Source organism: Nyctereutes procyonoides, unplaced genomic scaffold (assembly GCF_905146905.1).
Source record: "Nyctereutes procyonoides isolate TBG_1078 unplaced genomic scaffold, NYPRO_anot_genome, whole genome shotgun sequence".
NCBI classification, from domain to species: domain Eukaryota; kingdom Metazoa; phylum Chordata; class Mammalia; order Carnivora; family Canidae; genus Nyctereutes; species Nyctereutes procyonoides.
This window is the reverse complement of record NW_026575044.1, coordinates 40,221,715-40,243,171: the sequence shown is the minus strand read 5'-3', so window position 1 is coordinate 40,243,171 and position 21,457 is coordinate 40,221,715. Positions and strand designations below refer to the sequence as shown.

Sequence of the window (21,457 nt, the reverse complement as noted above, 5' to 3'; positions counted from 1 at the left end):
ATAAACTCCTCTGCTCTACCTCTTTTTCCTGTTATGGTAGAATGACTGTTTAAACTAAATGTCTCCAATACATGGATTTTCTGGGGTCATGAAAACATTTTTTAATTGGCAGGCTCCATTACATTTTTTTGGTGAAGTTAGGAAGTAAACACAATGCCACATGCTATTTCAGATTCACGCAGCATAAAGGTCTCTGGATCCAAGAAACTTTATTCCCGGCCCCCCACTCCCTAGGGCTGGAGCCTTCTCAGCCACTGGGCTTGTTCCAGAACGAACGGATCTGCCTCTTTTCTATCCCAGGACTTACAAAACAGAGAGAGGGGGATGAGGGCACAGAACTGAGAGTCAGATCTGCGTCTGAATCCTGGTTCTGCCAAGTGCTACTGTGTCACCCCAAGTGAGTTACTCTGAGCTTCAGTCTCCTTATGTGTAAAACGGCATAGTAATTCCTACTCATTAGGTTGTCATGAAGTTTAAAACAAAATTCAAAATAATAGCCAACATTTATATAATTCCTATTATATGCTCTGTGGTGTTAGGTGTCTTACATGTGTTAACTCATTTAATCTCCCCAACAGCCCCGTGGAGAGGGTGGGGGCCTCTACGCTAGCCATATTCTAGCCCCTGGGGTTACAGTAGTGAGTTGCAAGTGACAAAAATCTCTGCCTGCATGAAACCTACATTCCTTTTGAGGAAAGACAAAAGATATGTAAAATAAATAACATGTTAAATGGTGCTTAGTGCTATGGAGAGGAATAAAATGGGAATGGGGAATGGGAGAGAGTAGTGTTGTCATTTCATGAATAATCAGGGAAAGCCTCTCTGACAAGATGATATTTGAGTGAAGACTTTTTTTTAAAAAAAAAGGGAGGGAGGAAGTAAGTCAATCGGAGAAGGACAAACAGTGTATGTTCTCACTTATTTGGGGAATATGAATAATAGTGAAGGGGAATATAAGGGAAGGGAGAAGAAATGTGTGGGAGATATCAGAAAGGGACACAGAACATAAAGACTTCTAACTCTGGGAAATGAACTAGGGGTGGTGGAAGGGGAGGAGGGCGGGGGGTGGGGGTGAATGGGTGACGGGCACGGAGGGGGACACTTGACGGGATGAGCACTGGGTGTTATTCTGTATGTTGGTAAATTGAACACCAATAAAAATTAATTTATAAAAAAAAAAAAAAAAAGGGAGGGAGGGAGCTGCAAGGATACCTGGGAGAGAGTCTCAGGCCGAGAAAAAGGCAAGTGCAAAGGTCCCGTAGCAGCGTGTCTGGTGTATACAAGGTGCGGCAGAGAGACCAGTGTGGCTGGAGTAGAAGGAACAGAGGGGAGAGCAGATGAGGTCAGAGAGGTCAGGGTTAGGGCACAGATTGTATATAGGGCTTCAAGGGCCTCAGAGCTTTGTCTCAGTGAGATGAGAAGCTGCCAGAAGAGCTGGCGCAGAGGAGGGGCACGATCAAGTTGAAGTCAGATGTGTAGAAAGGACACTTGTGATTCATTCACTACAGCTGCTGCCCTTACTATTGGTTCCCACAAGGACATTGGCCAGCTTGTTGAGACTGTTTAAGTGGGACATTTCTTAACAGGACATCTGGGCCTCCACTGTCAACATCTTGTTGATTTCAACAACAGATGAACTCTCTCCGACTTACCCTGTATCTGTGTCCAGCCTCCTCCCTTCTGTGTTTTTTTTTTTGTATATTTTTTTATTGGAGTTCAATGTGCCAACATATAGCATAAAAATACCCAGTGCTCAGCCCGTCCAGTGCCCCCTCAGTGCCCATCACCCAGTCACCCCAACCCACCACCCACCTCCCTTTCCACCACCCCTTGTTTGTTTCGCAGAGTTAGGAGTCTCTCATGTTCTCACTGATATTTCCCACTCATTTTCTCACCTTTCCCCTTTATTCCCTTTCACTATTTTTTATATTCCCCAGATGAATGAGACCATATAATGTTTGTCCTTCTCCAATTGACTTACTCCCCTAGCATAATACCCTCCAGTTCTATCCATGTTGAAGCAAATGGTGGGTATTTGTCGTTTCTCATGGCTGAGTAATACTCCACTGAATGTATAGACCACAGCTTCTTTATCCATTCTTCTCTCAATGGACACCGAGCCTCCTCCCTTCTGGATGATTCCATCCTTTGCTGCCTCTCTGCATTGGATTGTCTTGATGATGCCTCTAAAGTGGCTGCATAGACCACTGTGGCCTACACTTGTGATTTATAGTGTGTTGCTGCATATGTATTAGTTATTGGTCAGGGACTCACAGATAAATATTGCTTTGGCCAGGCAACCAAGAGAACCAATGGAGAGCCAGGTGAAGAATGAGATGTTTGTCAGTGGACTTGCCCTCTCAGTGTGACAGAGAACTCCCTAGCACCTATAAATTCCTTTCGGAAAGGATTATATTATCCTGATATTCCTCCGAGGAGCCAGGCATCACAATTCTGAACCTTAGGTATGGGTGGCTTCTAGAGCCCTGATATCTCCTGAAATAGAGTCCAAATGTATGTCTTGGGTGCATTTTTCTGGGGAGAGGTCATGACTATCATGTTGCTTATTCCATGGATGGCTTCATCACAATTGCAGGCCATATTTACAACCTTGGATATGCTAGTGAATTAACGTAGATGCAAGCATATGACAGGATACACATTACAAAAAGGGGTTTTGTTTCCTAATATTAACAATCTGTAATATATCTATTTCACAAATATTACTTGTAGGGTTTCCAAGATAGAAAGATACATTGCGGTCTCTTCGAAGGCATGGAACGTATTTTTGAGGACATCAGGTGTGCTAGCACACGGTCTGTTTTGCTTCCTTGCTCAGTGACTAACCTGCTAGGAATTCACACGCTGTATTAGATCACTTATTCTCATATGCTCCTCATTGCTTTTGAAACACCTCCAATTTTAGCAATGCTTTACAGACATGCACGTGAGCCAAATAGTTTAAAACAACAACCTGGCCCTTAGATATTTGGAAGCGCCCTACCCCCCCACACCATCACCATCCCTTAGGGTCCTTCGTGGAACAGGGCTCCCATACAAGATGAGGTCCCAGCTGCACAGGGGAACAAAGTGAAAAACTTAACAGGGAAGCACGGTGACTCTGCAACAGTACAGTGCTGGAAACAGATGTGCCTGAGGTCGTACTGGCACTACTGACACGTTCTGGTACTGGAGGCAGGGTGTGCACCCAGTGTGTCTGTTGGGTGCCGCTCATTTGCAGATGTACCTGGAGCACACTACACAGAATTCAGTGGGTTGGTACAATAGTCCACGGGGCTCAGTTCAGAGAAGGCCTTGAGTTCTTAGCCGGGACTTAGAGAAGTCAACAAAAGGATTTGTTGAGAATGACTAATCCCATGCCCTGGAATGCAAACCCCGCACAGTTTATGGTACGTAATTATATACAATAAACTATAAAGGACATACAGTGGGTTTTGATATCAGGTTCCAGTTCCTCCTCACTAAAGGGACTGGTAAAAACCCTTCATCATTGCGGCTGAGGAAATAGTTCTGGTCCTGCCTGAATCTGTTTCCATATGTCTACACTGCCCCTTCCCCCACTGTTAGTCGCACTGACTCAAGAGACGTCTGCCCCTCACATCAGGGTCAGAAGCATCCACACGCCCCCATTTATCGCTGTGGAGGGGAAATAGTAGAGCCATCAGAAACATGATCATATATGATATGCTCATATTGGACAAGTAGAGGAGATCTGCTGTACCGATTGTGAAACAGAAGTCTGTTTATTCTCGCGTTGCATAGAAATTTCACATTTTTTATCAACGTGGAAATTGGAAAAGGAAAACTATGAAAAGTACACATGCTACAGGTTCAGCCTGTGGTTCCATCCACCAAGTTGGGCAACATTTCCATTTTGTGCTGGCCATAGGGGAGCCCTAGTCTGTGTTCCTCTCTCAGCTGAATATACCATTAGAGGATAAACTGGGGCATATTAAGACTTTTAAGAGTTTAGACAAACATCTGTTCACATCAGGGCAGTGGCAAACCAGAAGTAGCCCTCCACTGACTAGAGCCAGGTAAAAGACCTCTATAGAGAGGATGCCCCGTAGCAAGGAAAGGAAATTATTTGATTAGCTAATGCTTAGGCCTAGTTGGGTGTTTATGATTGGCTGTCCTTGGGTTTCAGTTTTGTAACCTAGAGGCACTTACAGACTTAGGTCTCGGTTTGCTTATGTAGGCCACCAGGACCCGAGAGCCACCTCAGTCTGATGGCCTCCTTGTTTAATTAATTTAGCAAAACCAGTCTCTCAGAGGGATTCGTTATCTTTTCTACAGAGCTGTCATCTCTGTTTCTTGGAAAGATGGGAGGATATTTAACCTGTTTGGCTAGAACCTTTTTGTGCTGGAAGATCAGGCCAAAAACTGGATCCCCTACTCATGAGGAATCAGTATACTTCCTATGTCACAGCATCACCTGTCCCCTTGATGAAAAGCAGCTTGAGGTGTACCCTTGCATTACCCAGTGTCAGTAAATAACACTTTCAGGTGTACCCTGCAAAATGATACAGGTGGGAAACTTATTTTATACCTACTCCTGCATGAATTTAAGGGTTTAACTCGACTGCTCCCAGCTATGGCGCCAAGACTCCAGAACTGTGGTACTTGACTTAATAGAAATGAGATAGTGCAGTAGAAATAAGCTGAGTCAGTTTGGTCTCTTGGATTTATGACCTGTTCTTGTTTCATGAGGGCAGATGGAGGGCAAGGAACTGGGGTTGAAGAAGAACTCTGAATTGCATCTCCCAAGAAAGAACACTTTCGATGTCTCAATATAGCACCCTGAGTGGGCAGTGCCTGAAGTGTGATGAGCCGCAGTGTTTGGGGCCCAGTTTGAGGGCCACATGAGGGCACATGGCCACGGTGTGAGTAGGGTGGGATAGGGGAACTCAAAGGAAAGCCGAAAGGGATCAGAGGACCAGGTGTGAAGCTCTAAAGCCTTAGTACTGGCCATTTGGAAAATAAAATCACTGCATTTTAACAGCGGGAGCTATATTGGTACTCCTTTCTTTGCCTGACAGACTTACTCAGTTGTGTCCTCGATGTTCAAGCAATTTAACGTGACTTGTTCCGTGCACTGATTTGTTTTCTCTTCACTCTCTAGAACTCTCTCTTCATTACCAACAGAAATAATCGGTGTCAACTCTGTGTCCTGGTGTGTGAGGCACAGACCTTCCACCTCAGGGTCTCCTAGCTGGTTGGGACACAAAGGACTCAGAGACCTCCTTCTTTACAGTGTCTTTCCCAAGGCCTATTGTCGCTTTTGTTTCCCTGTTGACACAGCTCTCCTCTTTCTTCTGTTATTTCTAGATAATCACAAATCTTTGCTTTTCTCCATAGAAAAAAAAATTTTTGTTATTCCTGTTCCCTGCTCTGAGAGCCTTTCCATCCTACCCGAGGCCTGTCTGGCTGAAGCCTTCGAAAGAAGGAGCCCTCCCTGAGCCCTGCTCTCCTGGCCCCACTTTAACGAGCATTTCTCTTAGGTGATTCTTGCCCACTCGTGGTGTCTGTCTGGGAAGTGAGCAAGAGTGGAAACCATCGCATCTTCTGACCAAGCTCAAAGCTAAGAAGAATTACTTACTTCTATGCAGTAGTCCCATAGACACAGTTGAGTAAATCTACAATCACATGGTTATTGGGGGCTCTGTACACCCTAGTAAATTAGTGCTTCTAATTTTATAAGTACTGTCATAACCACAGTTGTAAGTGGGATTTGTCCTTTTACTGTAGTATATGTTCCTGTGCTTTACTAGGTGTTGTTTATTAGGTGGTGTTTCCCCTAAGTGCTGTATAAAGTGACGGATTGTTTCAGGGCAACCACTAGACTGTATTTACAGGTGGTTGGTTGTCTTTACTAGCTTTGCTGCTGTAACACAACTGCTCTCTGGCAGGAAGGAACATTGCCTGGTAGCTGGGGTTACTAAGTCCAAACTTTGCTTTATTCCTCATTTAGGAATGGATGTTTTGTGAATCACTGAGTCCTTCTTTTTTAGTTCCTCTTCAGGGCCATGCATGATGTGGAAAGTAATGAAATGGCACTGTCTTTTGATTGCAAGATCACACTGCTGGCCTGTCAGCAATAGGATGCGAGCTTTTCCAACCCTTCCAAGTCTTCCTGGGGAAGTCTTGCTGCCCCAGGAAGGAAGAGCTCTGCTTAGGCCCTGTTCTAGAATGGGTATGTGTCCTTGGTGTGTTGAGCTGAGCCCAAACCATTGCTGGCATCCCATTGTGTAGTGGCCCCTCGACAAATACTTCTTAACTGGGAGGGACCACAGGATATTTTAAAGAATAATAAGCAATGAACTCACACTATATTCTAAGCCATATACAGCTTATGAGGAATTAACAAATATATGCTACAAATTAAAAATGAAGTACATGAATGACTTCCTAGTAAGTGATTCTTTTTTTAAAAATTTTTTTAAGATTTATTTATTTATTCAGAGAGAGAGAAAGGCAGAGACACAGGCAGAGGGAGAAGCAGGCTCCATGCAGGAAGCCTGACATGGGACTCGATCCCAGGTCTTCAGGATCACACCCCAGGCTGCAGGAGGTGCCAAACTGCTGCGCCACCGGGGCTGCCCTAGTAGGTGATTCTGATACAGATTTCAAATTCCATATTTACCGGGGTAATGGAGAAAACCCTGAGCTAGATGTGGGTTGGACAGCATTAAGAACTTGTCCTAAGGCTTTTCTTTCTACCTGTTTTACCAGTTTACAGATCGAATTAGAAGCTATTGGCCTTTTGGGCAATAAAATGCATTTCTTTGAGCATGAAATACAATTAAGTGATTGAATGAACTAAGAAGTTCATATTGATGAAATCGTGTATATATTTCCTGCATCGCTGATCTCCATTGAATACTGGACCAGAGCTAAGCAGTTCTCTGCTACAAGAGGTCATGTTCAAAAGGTATTTTGCCTCCACCATTGGCAACTCAGCTGGTGTATTTCTGATGTTTTCCTGTTTCTGTCTCTGGGTCTCATTGTTGCTGTCAGATACTTGTGCATCTTGTGAGTGTGCAGAGAGGTCTTGTGTTCCTTTGGATACTTGGATTTTTTTTTTTTCTGCCTAGAGCTGGGGTTTTAATGCCTGCATGCTTTCAAGAGGTAAAGAGAGTATCTTCCAGACTGAGGCTTCTTATTGGAAATCTCTTCCTCTATGGTGATTCCTTCATCTGTATCCTCATGTGTCCTGCACCACTGCCTGTCCTTAGGCTGATTCATCTGTGCTCCACCTCGTAACTGCCACACTAATTTGATGTGGGTGACAGATCAGGTCAGTCCTCCTGAACATCATCTCCCAAGAGAGAGGGAAATTCACTTTCAGGGCGAGTGATCAGAATTAAGTCAAACCTGTATCCATGGTATGAAAGTAACAGACATGTGGGAACTGAACCCTGAATATTGTCAGTTTCACCCCACAGATTATTGCACCCCACAGAGATTATGAATTTGCATTGTTTTATGTATCCCTGGAAGTTTTGAATTCAAAACATCTAATGTGCACAAATATCACTAATAAGAATGCTATATGATCTCTATAACCTCAAGGGGGGGGGGAGAGAAGGAACAAAGGTCCAATATAATCTTCACCTGTCCAGTGATCCTGAGCTTCTCAAGTGATTATCCGGTATAGAAGAGCAGTTTGATTTGTTTAAATGTGATGGGTCAGTTGCAGCAGGTTGAGTAGTATGCTGGCAGATGTTGAACAATCAGCCCTCCATGAGGCAAAAGCCCTGGATTTTGTAGCATTTGCTGATTTCTTTGCTGTAAATACTCGCAGTATGATCAATTCCAAGCTGCCAATGTAAAGTCACCAAATATGGAACTGTGAAGAGATATAAACACATGGTTTTCACTATTCAGTGTCAGTTGGCTCTGGCCCACCCCTGAGGAATCTATGGGAAGTTGTGAATTTGAGTTTTGACTTAAAAATCCATTTTTGAGGAACACCTGGGTGGCTCAGTGGTTGAGCATCTGCCTTTGGCTCAGGTCATGATCCCGGGGTCCTGGGATCGAGTCCTGCATCTGGCTCCCCATAGGGAGCCTGCTTCCCCCTCTGCCTGTGTCTCTGCCTTTCTCTCTGTGTCTCTCATGAATAAATAAATTTGTAAAAAATAAATTTTTGCAACCTCTCTACCATCAAGAAAACCACTTTGTTTGCATGTATGTATATACAGATATGTGCATTTATCCATTTTTAATCTAGTTATTTCAGTTTTAGATAATTTTCTAAATTTAAGTCTGTCCTCTTTGAATTCTTTATGAAGTCATGGAAAATAAAATAAGCATACAATTCCCCATTTACTTTATATTCAATTAAAATTCAGTCATATGCCTTCTGACTTTTTTGTGCATTGCATTTCCGTTTTTATATTTCTTTGACCTCTACAACCATAGTTGCCTACCACATGGAAACATTTCTTCCTCTCTCTGCCCTTTGTCCAGACCTGTGAACAAGTATGAATAACAGGCTGGTGAATGGGAGGCTCTTCTCTGAACCTGGGGACCTCACTCCTCTCACGGTTGGGCCATAGTCTTTAAAATAGATCCCTCCCATTTCCCTCATTATTTATTTGCCAACTTTTCCTCATTTGGATCATTTCAAGTTGATTGATTGACTCATTTCTCATCACATTTTGGAACTTAGGCTATGGTCAAGGCAGAGCAGATAATTACTTTCCAACACTGACAGTAAAATCTGTTGTTCTGTCTTGGCTCACTTTTCCCTTACTTTAAGTGTCCTCAACTATAGTCTTCACTTGAAGAAGGTAAAAAACACATATTCATAAGGGAATGAGGAAGGTCTGTCAGGCTGATTGATATTTTCATTTACATTGATGCCCCTTTTTTTCCCCATCAAAACACTAGTTCTGTTGGTTTAAAGAACTCAAATAGGTATGTGAGAGAGCATGGATTAGTCTCTTTTTTATGCCAGCACCTGCTCCACAGCATAATTTCCACATGTCCCAACACTCCTTCGGTGAAAAAGGGTAAATCCACTATCATTAACTGAGACTTGGCCCCCTCGGCCCAGCAGGATTCCCACCAGCATGATACTAGCTCCTCAGCTGTCCCCCTAAATAACACTTTTTAAAGCAGCGATATTCCAGGCAGATGTTGGATTGTGGGTTTACATTTCTCATCCTTGGCCTGTCGGATTTAGTTTTTTAAGTGCTAAGGGACAGAAAATGTAGACAGGTTGCCGTGCTACTTTAGATCTTGGGATTCATTTCAAGCTGGGCCAGGGCATAAAGAATGCCTTGCGTTCTTTTGGTTGGTAAACCCCACTGCACTCCCCACCTTCTGCGGTGAAAACTCTTCCTTTCAGGCTGCATGTACCTGATTGTTTGGGAGGATGATGTTCTCTCAAGTGTCTGCATTTTGACTATCAGGCCTCTGAGCTGAATACTCTCCCAGGACAGCTCCCCGCTGGCCAACAAGACAGGTCAGCCTGGCATTGGTCACCTGGAAAGCTGGACACAAAGGTGGGAGGGGACACACCTGAGAGCTGGGGGAGGTATGCTGCTTCCATCTTGTGTGAGACAGTCCCTAAGGGAGGGACAGAGCCTACTTTTCCCACTGCCAGCATCTACAGCTGGCCACAGTCGTGTATTTGTGAAATTGCTCACCTCGAGTGGAGTTCTAGAGAGCTAACTGGTGTGTTTAGAGAAACGCAAAAGCAATAATGCAGAGAAATAAAATTCCCACACCTCCAGGAGGTGGGAGCCATGCAGATGGCCTTTAAAAACACAAATGTGAAAAATAAAAAATAAAATAAAATAAAAAAATAAAAACACAAATGTGCATAGATTTGTGCAGTGTGAACCACACAGGTACCACAGGGGTTCAGGCCCAGCTGGGCTTGGGGTGAGGCTAATTTTAGGAAAGGATTCATTGAGGAAGAGATGTGTGAGTGAAGATTTCAAAAAAAAAAAAAGTCATTTCATGGAGAGGAAAAGTGTTGTGGGGAGAAGGAGGGCAGATCTCAAGACCTGAAGAAGGAATAAGCAGATCTTTGGGGGAGTGCAGTGCGACCTCCACACGGGTACCCTGGTGCTCTTTCCCACGCTCTCCCAAGCTTTTGCTTCCGTGTTACTCTCTGAAGCCTTCTCTGACCAGCCTATTTAAATTGCCATCTGCCTCCTCTCACACATGTCCTTTGCTCATTCCTGGCTCTATGGTGTTTATCACCTCCTAACACCTTACAATATCTTCCTGCTGGAGGATACTAAAGGCCAAGATTGTTGTCTATTTATTTCTTTGACCATTATATTCAGTGCCTGGTACATGGCTGATACTCTATGCTGATTTCTTGAATAAATAATGGGATGTAACAAGAAAGAAGCATGGTGAAGTGGACAGGGTTCGGGGATCTAAATTAGAATTCCAGAGGAGAATCGGGAATCCTGAAGCCTAAACCCAGGGCTGGCGCATGTGTGAGTGGGGCAGACAGTGGAGTTCACTGGGCTGTAGTTCCTCCCTGTACGATGGACTTTGGCCTCAACGACAGCTGATTCTCCTCCTGGCCCTGAGGCTGTTTGAACTGCATGGTTAGAGGATGCTAGCTGGTGTGCATCTTGGAATCTACTTTGATCCACTTGGAACTTACTGTGGCAGTGGATAATTACCATTGATTCCTGAAACATGGGGTCAAGCTGGTATTTGTAAAAGGGTTTTGCCAGTGTACTTCAGGCAATTTTTGTTGTTTGAGAGGGGTTAAGAGGCTAGAGATAAACTAATTTCTTAAATCACTATTTAATAAATCCTTCTTTCACTGCCTTCTTTCCATTAACTTATCTCACCCAACTTCTGCAGATATGGACCACCAGCAGTTGTTGGGGTCCATAGATGAATGAGCCACTGGACTCTGACTTTTGTGGCTACTATGTCATGTACTAGAAGTTCAGGAGAAAACTCAGTAGAAGCAACCAACTTGTTTTGGTTTCAAACTTAAACCGTGCAAGCCCCCTGCATGTCTCATAGTTTGCCTTGAAATTATAAAGCTACCTTCTTTTCCTAGTCCACTCCATTCCAAAAATTCCATCACCATTGAGGGATGATTCCCAGGAAGGGCCAACCTCCAAGACAGTCCTGACCTCTCATAGAGATAATGAGCATTTATTTAGGGTGGAATTAACTTGCTGCTGAGTATGTCACCAGAGAATAGTCAGAAATTACAGCCTGTTATTCTTCTGTAGGAGCTCCAGGCCTGTAATAGTTAACTTACTGGAGCTGAGTTTTACTGCTCATTTCTGAGAAAGGCATCTTCTACCAACATTTGAAAAGATGTTTCGGCACCCCTTTATTTTGACAGAATACTTCCAGAAGTCTAACCTGTCCGCTTTCTATAGTTTATCTTGTTAGGCATCCTTAATCTTGCTTTGTTTTGCTTTCCACTTCTGGAAGTCCGTAGGCTTGCAGAAGCAGCATGTGATAACCCAAGTTCATCTTACAGCTCAGCCACTTATTGGCTTGCATGGTCAGCCTCTTTTATGTCCATCTTCCTAGACTCTATAAAATTAGGGCCAAAATTCCTACTCTGCAGAATTGTTCAAAGTGTTGTAAATAGCCAGGAGAGGGGGCCTGGCACCTATCAGGGCCTCAGGAATAGCAGCCGGCCTCAGCAGTTCCTCTTTGCATTAGTGGCAGTGACAGACTCTCACCCACTGAGCAAATGTCCAGTGACCTTCCTCCCAATACCTGTGCCATGTATGTGTCCAGCTCCATTATGCAACAGACTCTGATGGCCCGAGCTGGAGCTGCATTTTCATAAATCCTTTTCATTAAAAGATTCAGTGCCTAATCACACAAGGACATTGTTTGGTAGTGCCAGATAATGAAGTAGTCAGGGCTGCTGAAATGTATCATCAGGATTGTTGACAGTTCACGCTGTGTCCATAGAATAAAATGAATAGGAATAGAGCCAAGAGGAAGGGGGCCAGCCAGGAGAGACAAATGTAGATGTGATGGTTGAGCTCCCCGATGAGCGAGGATTCCTTTCCTCAGAATTGAAAGCATTTGTGTACAGTTCATATAATAAAGGATTTCTTATTATAAAAACCACAAAGAAAATAATGGTGTTCTGTTGAGACACTATATATTTTGGCAGACACTATATAATCTGAGTGCCTCATTACATCTGGCTTTTGCCTACAACAATTCTTTTTTAGTAGGCAGGGTATAAATGATAAATTTTAAACAAATAATACATATTCTTCTTTTAACATTAAGCCCAAACCAGAACTGACTGCCACATATATATAATGTTTTAATGGAAGAAACTATGCCCTTGTTGACTGTGCAGAATGTTAATATAAGTTCAGAATGAGTGCTGAAGATTTCAAACTCTTAATACTCTTCTAAATAATTTTTCTGGTATGAATACAGGGATACTATGAGGCTTCATTTATGTTGTGCAGAAAGTTATTTCATTCCCAAGTCCTGTCCTGTTTCCATTTTCATGCTTCTCCACATCAGTTAGAAACTTGGCATAGTAAGGTGTCAGGACTGAGATTTATATTTGGGGAACTAAATTATTCATTAATGAAAAAATTGTTGCTAACTAAATCCATGTTCTATCATTTAGTAAAAGGCCTTTGTAATAAGAGAAAATTAATTATTTGTGGGATAAAATGTTTTATGTACTTAATTTTTATTCTAGTGATATTACATAACAACCAAATAACTTACCAGGACATTAACTCTTTCTGTTTTGTTGCTTTTGAGGGCATTTTAATTATAGGAACTTATTTGAATCATCAGTTTTACTGTTAGAGCCAAATCATTCTCATGGGCTTATGGGAATATATGCTACCAGGCAGTAGATTAATAACTATAAAAAAGCCACATGAAAAGGTCACTGCAAATCTCAGATCAAAACCTGTGGTTTTCTGGATTTTGCAATCCACCAGCTTTTTGAAGCTTCTCTCTGGTAACACGATCTGTATGGCAACACCACTGAGCTCTATTGACACTTGTGATAATTACGACAGACCAGGAGTGCCCCATACTTGGCCACAGTGCCAGGCTTCACCTGACAGGGAAAGGAATTGATCACCATGAGTCCATTTCAAAAGACAAGCCGTCCTTTGGTGATGGCAGAAAAATATGATAGTGAATGAAGGAGACTCTTTTGTTCTCCAAAAAGATTGGAAAAACAGACTGGATTATAGCCTGGACCGCAGCACTTGGGAGGGCTCTTTATGGAGAACCACAGCAGAAAGGAATTCTCTGCTGGTGAATTCTTCTGGCCCTTTGCACTGTCATTCCTGCAGTGTTTCAATTATCCTCTCCAACCAGCTAACCGCTGCCCCCTGATCGGCGGCCCCGCCCGGCCCCCACTCATCTTACTCTAAACATGTGTTATTGGAAACAGGGTGACACAGGGAACTTTGAGTTTGGGCCCTGGGGACCCAATTGTCAGCCTATTCTGAATTTCCGTGGAATGCCCAAGGAGCTAACTAGAGTGATTCTGATTTCACTGGGCCCCCAAACTTTTTTTTTTTACATGGTAAAGAATTGGACCCTGGAAAATACATTTAAAACATGAGCCAAGAATCAAGTTCAGTGGGAGATAGTTTAAGAGGGATAACAAATGGAAAAGCATGGGTCCTTCAGGCACGTTCTGTTTGTGGCCTGCTGAATTGCAAATGTGTTATTTGGGCCAGGTTTTTTGATACACTAAGTCTCCTGGTGGAAAGGGGCAAAACTGCTTCACTTCCTGAACTAGAATGTCCTATATACAGCCCTCTGCAGATTGATTCCCTTGCCCTTCCTACCACCCGCACCCCCCTCCAACAGAAACAAAGTCCCCAGTCTCAGGAAAGTAATGCTGAGAAAACAAACAGTACAAAGGCTGGTAACAGGGGGATATCTCTCTTGAATGTTTTTTGTGACCATCTAGGTTCAAGGAGGAGGGGGGTCCCCCAGCTACGTGAGCCAGCAGGGTCTCTTTGTAGTAGGCATCTGTGTGTTTGGCCAGATGTCCTCCCAGCAGAGGGCAGAGAGGGAAAGATAAAACAGAATTCTTATTAAAAATAAGTCTCTGGGGAGAGAAAAAACAAGACACAGAAAGTGTGTCAAGTGGAAGGGGAGGCCAGGCCAGTACCATCTGATATTGATTAAATGCTTGATACAGTCAGCAGTGAGAAAGGCACATTGTGAGGAAGTGACCCTGCTCTTCAGAATAGGAACCAGTGACAACTGTCTGGGAGCAACCTGCACGAATACCACATGTACAAGATGTCCGCTGGCAAATACAGCACTAGCACACGTGGCCAGAATGGGAGGGGAAGACCCTTGCCCTGAGAGTGAGGACGCGTGGCTTCTGATTGGCTTTATCTCATTGACTTCATTTTCCCCATCAATAACACAGTGACACTTGACCAGATGACCTTGAAGCAACTCTCACTGTAGATTCCGTTATCTACACAGAATCCCTAGTGTCCCTCCCTTGAGACCAAATCTTCTGAGGCTCTGCCAATGGAATGCAAGAAATCGCCCATAGACATATAGAGCTCACCCACCATGGTCCTAAAATCCAAAAGGAATGAAACCCCCCATCAGCCACAAAAGCATCATCCAAGGATGATGTCCAAGGGAGATGTGTCTGTCATCTCTGTGTCTGTCATCCTTCTGTGTTTACAGTGGATACCAAAGCACGTTTATAGCTCCTGAATGTGAGATACGGCATGTTTATGGGTCTGCTTACACTCCTCCCTCTCCCAATTTCAAAGATTTTCAGTCTGACTGATGTAAGGGGTCTTTTTTTCATTTAAAGCTGTCAGATAGTAGAGAGTCTAAGAGCTGATGTGTGTGTGTGTGTGTGTGTTCATCCTTTATTTAAGGATGAGCTATTGAGTGTTTTTGTTTCTTTTCTCTTTGACATTGTCATGAGGATAGCATCTGAGTCCAGGGTGAGGCTGGGTTCCAGTGGGAGTGGAAGAGGAAGCTCCCACTGAGATGAAAGGATCTCAGAGGAGGAGCATGACAGTGAAATGGAGAGGAAGGGATGACCAGAAAGAGTCACCATAACAAAGTGGAGAGAGTATGGCACTTAAATTTGAACAGACCCAGGTTTGAATCCTGGCTGTGATGCCTATGGATGTCATCTCAACTGTCACTCCCATGCCTCCCTGAAGGGTGGTTATGAATAAAGCTGCTTTTCTAGCTCAGAATCTGGTACAGTGGAGGCAGTAAATGAACACCAATAAACTGTAGATGAGATAATTATGAAAAGAACTTCCCATGGGAAGATTAGCACAGCCTGGCAACTGCATGAATTAAAGAATATCAGGGAAGACTTGAGGGGGTCTCTGAGTGGAGGACTGGGATAGTGGTAGTGGAAACAAGGACGTTGATGGAAGTTGGAGTTTTGGTTTGGTGGGGATGGTACCAAGGTTAGTGTTGGACAGGAGAGATGGTACTGACATCCAGGTGACAAAGGAGCAGGATGGAAAGGAAACACAGTAAAACAAGTGGGAAAACTGATACAGAGAAGTCAACTTACTCTTGGTCTGTTTGACCATTGAGTTAGATTTTACAGTTTCGCCTTCAAGGTGTTGGCTAACCCAAGGTCGATCCAGCATGAACATCTTCACAATAAACCTTAGCTCCTGGAAATGTGTTTTCCCCAATTAAGCATCTTCTGGATCTTGTGAAGAATGCAGACTCTTAGCTCCTGCCTTAGACCTCCTAAATCAGAATCTGCATTTGACAATGTGTTTTGTAAGTACTTTACAGTTTGAGAAAGACTGTACAAAAGCACGGTGGCCAGACAAGCACTGTCAGCATCCCCTGGGAACTTATTAGAAATCCAAATTCTCGGGCACCTTCTCAGACCCCCTGAATTAGAAAGACTGTGTTCTGACAAGGCCAATGCACCCCAGAGTTTGAGAATCACTGCTCTTAGTCATGGAACAGATGGACTCAACCCCCTCCCCTTGAGTCTGTAGCACAGAACACCAGAGGGATTGGTTAAACACTGAAAGTTAAATTGGAGTCATTGTTCTATGCTGTTTCTCTCATCATTTTGCATTAAACACAGCTGAAGAACTCTTTTCACTGAAGAAGGGCATGATGCGTAAAATTACAAACCAAAAGGGGGAACTTTGGCTGTAGCTTAATCCTCACGACTCACCCATCAAAAGTTATTGAGCACAATTATAGGAGATCAGTCCTTTATGTGCTGTGCTCCTGTGGGACACCGTTAGTAAGATGCACATAGGAAAACAAGGGATCTCCCAGTATTCCTTACAACGTGATTTTCACATTAAAATGTCCACAGTCTTTGTCTTCTGTGTTTCCAATCAGTCTGATGGAAAGTTCCCTTTTTATAGGTTAGTTTCTGGAGTCACTTGTAGCAGTGATGGTGGTTTACCACTTAGACTAGAATGCTTTTCAAAAAGTTGAGCAGTGAGCTGTAAAAATTTACCCCCCCTTATCAAAAATGTCTGGTTTTTCTAGTTTCCTAGTTGTGATTTAAATTGCTGTGATAACTTAAATAAGGGTGTCTATTTTCTGCATATATATGGTGTACAAGAATGGTTGTATATTGAACATTTTAATCATAAAAGCACATTTATTTTCCTGCTGTAGATTAAACTGCATTATAGACAGTGGTATGGTAAAACAGTTGGTGGTGGAGGACGACGTGTCACAATTTGTAGTGGTCACCAATTTCCATGGTGTAAATACTCCCTCCAGGGCTGATTTCAAGCTTCCAACAGTTTAACAACCAGCTCCCCAAATTCCTACAAATTTAATAGTTAGCTCTTGTAAGCCAGAGGAACTAGCTCAAGCATACCACTAAAACAAACATCAAGGGACAGGCCATGAGTTTTTTGGTTGGTTGTGTTTGAGTTGCTATAGGTCCAATAAAAGCTGAAACAGTAGATTGGGGTGTTTAAAATCTTTTGTCAGGGGTGCCTGCGTGGTTCAGGGGTTGAGTATCTGCCGTGGGCTCAGGGTGTGATCCCGGGGTCCTGGGATTGAGTTCTGCTTCGGTCTCCCCAGAGGGATCCTGATTCTCCCTCTCCCTCTGCCTATGTCTCTGCCCCTCTCTTTCTGTGTATCTCATGAATAAATAAATAAAAATCTTAAAAAATAAAATCTTTTGTCATGTAGAGACTTTAATAAAATGATAATTATGATGGATTTGAAATTATTCTGAGACAAAGTTATGTGCTATTTCCAAGTGATTATTAAATGCAGCAACATTAAATTACAACATAATGGAAATATTTAAAGTGCTTGTGTTGCTAATGTGGTGTGTTTAAAATACCACTCATCCTATAGTAAGGCATATGTAAAAATTATTTTTAATCATAGTATTTGAAGCAACATGCAGGAAGATACTTTTTGAAATGATATCTCTGGTTACTATTATTAAAATTTGACTTCTCTTACAGGTATTCAGGAAGGAACGCAATGTACCAAATGTAAAAATAACTGGGCGCTGAAGTTTTCTATCATATTATTATACATTTTGTGTGCCTTGCTAACGATCACAGTAGCTATTTTGGGATACAAAGGTAAGTACTCTTTCCTTTTTCTTTCCAAATGGTGGATTTCCCTTTATTAATTTAAACATAAACCCCACCCATACTTTGCAAGTATGAAGTATCTCATTAATACAACTCAAATTGGGCAGCCCGGGTGGCTCAGCAGTTTAGTGCCACTTTCAGCCCAGGGCATGATCCTGGAGCCCCTGGATCGAGTCCTGCATCGGGATCCCTGCATGGAGCCTGCTTCTCTCTCTGCCTCTCTCTCTCTCTCTCTCTCTCTCTCTGTTTCTCATGAATAAATAAATACAGTTTTAAAAAAATGCAACTCAAATGTAGAAGTAAGCAACATCATAAACTTTGTTTCTTGTGCTTCTTGTAGCTGTGGGATCTGAGTCCTTTTCACCAATCATAAAGGTCTTCTGGTTACAAAGATTTGTCCTCCTTGTTGTGTTTTCCTACCTATTTCTAGTTCCACCCTCTTCCTCAGTCTTTTTTCATCTTATCTCTAAGAGGCCTTGTGGAAGGAATCCCTGGAGCCAGCACACAGGAAAATTATACTGACAGAGGGTAAACCAAACACAAGATCTCCAGAGATACGATTTACTTCCCCCAGGGACTGGCAGCTGGTTCCCTTTTTTCCTCTTCGGCACATCTCCTGGGACCACTGTTGTTTATATTGCCCTGTAGAAGTTAAACACATAGGGAGCACTGCCACCTTAACGATACTTTATGAGATGTTAGGTATTCTTTCAGCGTGTCTAGTTTAAGGTCAGTGGAAGATTTTTGCCTGAATCCTTCAGACTTGGAAACAAAGCGGGCTTCTCCCTCCCTCACCCCTCCGCCACTACCACACCCGTTCCAGACACCACAGGTAGAAGGTGTCATGATTCAGAATCACGAGGCATAAACCTTTTTATAGAAAACAGCCATGGAAGCCTTCCCATCAAAGATACGTGAGACAGACACGTCGTCTGGTTTCAGCAAGAGGCAGACGTGGGGGCTGCTGATCTTCAAAACCTTCACTCAGCAGCCATCCCAACTGCCTTGCCTCAGAACTGACAGATTAACAGTAGAGAATTCCCATGTGTTCCCTTCTCTGTTTCTTGGCTCATAGACTTTCTCTCCTTGGGGAGAGAAAGATTCAAAGTGAATTCCCTCCAACCAGTAACTCCTCTCACCTCTCTCCCAGTGTCTAGAGGTTTCCCCAGGAAACCTACCAACGTATTGAAATGAGAATGGGTTTTGGAGCCAGATGGTCCAAGCTCACCTTTGATTTTGCCATTTGTAAAACAATTGTAAATCTTTCTTAAGTGCTTGCTGACATGCTAGGCACCATATTAAGTCCTCTGCATGGCTGTGTAACCTGGGTATGAATCATACCCTCTTTAAGTTTCCTATTTCTTACAATGGCAATTAATAATGCCACTTTTCAAGGTGATGGGGAGGAACAAAGATGATATCATTGAACCACCTGTCCAGTAGTTGGTCCTAGTAGATAGTGACTATATTTCTGTGTTTCTTGCTTCTTCATAACTGCATTTATACAACTGTAGCCAGTAGAATGGCAAAATGTTAAAAATACTCCATAGAGTTGAGGCTTGAAAGTCTCATTTCTGAGGCCACACACATGGAAAAATTATGTGCATCCTGTAGTGTGTTGACTGATGAATTTGAGCAATGGAAATCTGGAAAGTTACCAGGTCATTTTATACATTTGTGATTACTTAATCCAACCTAGGATTAACAAAGTAAGCGTTAAGAAAGGTTATTAAGTTGTGGCAGGCAGGACAAGGGGTAGGGATGGGAGCCTAGTGGGAAAAAGGAGGTCTTTTATGTTCAGGGTAATTCAGACTGGCTCTCTTCCTTTACCAGATTATTTAGGTTACTACTCACTTCTCCTGGACTTTTCCCAGCAAACCCAGATAAAGGAGAGGCTTGGAATGAAACAGCCTTTAGGGCTCGGCACTGTGTGATATCATGAGAGCAAACATTTACTACCTAGAGAGAGATGATGGAAATTTGAAGAGCATACCGCCATTTGGGGTTTTGTAATTTTTACCTCTAAAAAAAAAAAAAGATCTAGGGTCTTTATGCCTTTACAATTGTACAGAAGATCCAAAGGAGAGGATCTTTTTTCCCCCCTTGTTTTTAAAGTACAGATATTTCCTCCATTTTTATGATATTGGACAGCTCTTCCCAGCTCTGGCTTGTTGTCCATGTGCTGGTCCATTTGCCTAGAACACCTTTTCTCTGCTCTCCACCTAAAATGACTCCTTTCCCTTCATCTCACGTAGACACACATCTTGTAAGAAGCGCCGGAAGGCTAAATTAGGCGCCCTCCTGTTTGTTCCCATAGCAGTCCTGTATTTACTCTTAGCCCCTGTCATACTGTGTCATTGTGGCCAGTGGGCTTGTCTGTCACACCACCCAAACTGTAAGTTCCATGAAGACAAGAGACTCCTATCTTTAGTTTGTTCTATCTCCTACTAGCACCTAGCCTCGTGATACTTACTGGGCACCAAGTAAAGTTACTGGATAAATTAATGAGAGGGAAGATGGATGGATGGACAGACAGATTGTAGATCAGGGCTGACTTCTGTTAAGACAAAGTTAACACCCAGGGGCCCTTGAGCCATTCTGCACTTAAGGCATTGCTACCACTCAGAGCCCTACCTGGGAACCTAAAATCCTAAAGATTGGCATGGCCTGCTCTGTGGGTGTAATCTGTGCAAGATGAAGCAGGGAGACACTGGGAGCAAGTACAAATGGACGCGAGATGACAGTCTTGCCCCTTTTACCTCCTGCAAGGGCCCCCACCCCTCAGGCGTCTCCTGACAAATATAATACAGCATGCAGTTTTGGTTTCCAAACAGAGTCTTAATGAACTAAAATGTGGATATTTTCCAGATGTGTTTTCTCTTTACTTGTACAGTGATTCTTTCTTGCTGATAAGATTCTGGTGACCTCACACTGTAAGAGGCAGAAAGATAAGACCTAGGTCTCCTTTCCCACATCCCCCTTTGAAGTCTAGAGAAACTCTCCATTTCAAAAAAGAAAGGAAGAAAAAGAATATTCAATGAGAGAAGATAATTCTCTGAAGGAGAAGTTAGGAAATAAAATAGAAACTGCTTTGTATATCAGAGTTGGCAAAAGCACTCCATACTGTTCTTCTCACTACAGTTTTTTACTTCTCCTTTTATGTCACTTACACAACTATGAATTAGGATATAACTGAAGTTCCTTCTAGAGAATTTGCTGCACAAGGCAGGGAACTGCTAAGTCACCCACACAGGTCTATACAGTAGCCGTGACCACGAGGCTCATCAGCTCCTTTACAGAAACCATGTTCTTGGACAGTTCCAGCTTGGGGGATGTTCTGGGTTGGGTTTTTTTTTATCCTCAGTCATGGAGTTTCAATGGCAGAAGCCAACTCTTAAGTTCAGTGGGTCATGTTTCCTTCAGAAGATTCCCTGAACTGGGAAAATCATACTCCGCTGTCCTGTCCAGCAGACATCCATCTTAAGGGAATTAGGATAAAGAGGAAGGACAGAAATCTGAATCTTTCTCAAGAACAATCTCCTTTAACTCAACATTCCTAGTCCTAGAATGTCTACCTTGCTGCTAAGCTCTGCTAAAGTAGCAGTGACAGCTGGATCAGCAGGCTTTCCAGATGTGCACAAATCACATGAGGTGGCTACTGTTAGAAGCCAGGGTAACAACCTGCCAGCAGATATTCTGTATTCTTGTAATGAAACCTGAAATAGTGCACAAGGTAGAAATGTCTTTCTTGCATTCCAGGGGAGTACAGTTGGTACCCCCGGAAGTCCCAGGTACCACTGCAGGGGCATGATTGCCTCTCAGGACCACAGTCAGTCTGGGACAGACACTTGTGAGCACCAGGCAGGGGC

The 21,457-nt window shown here is 43.1% G+C and overlaps 1 protein-coding gene across 1 annotated transcript in view; it reads left to right on the top strand.

Annotated features, from left to right (window-relative positions):
* The window catches only part of COLEC12 (collectin subfamily member 12), a 181,560-nt gene that overhangs the window by 123,120 nt on the left and 36,983 nt on the right, over positions 1 to 21,457 (top strand). Inside the window, exon 3 of the mRNA XM_055324621.1 lies at positions 17,454 to 17,576. Within this exon, the coding sequence (XP_055180596.1) occupies positions 17,454 to 17,576 (123 nt within the window). The remainder of the gene's footprint in view (positions 1 to 17,453; positions 17,577 to 21,457) is intronic.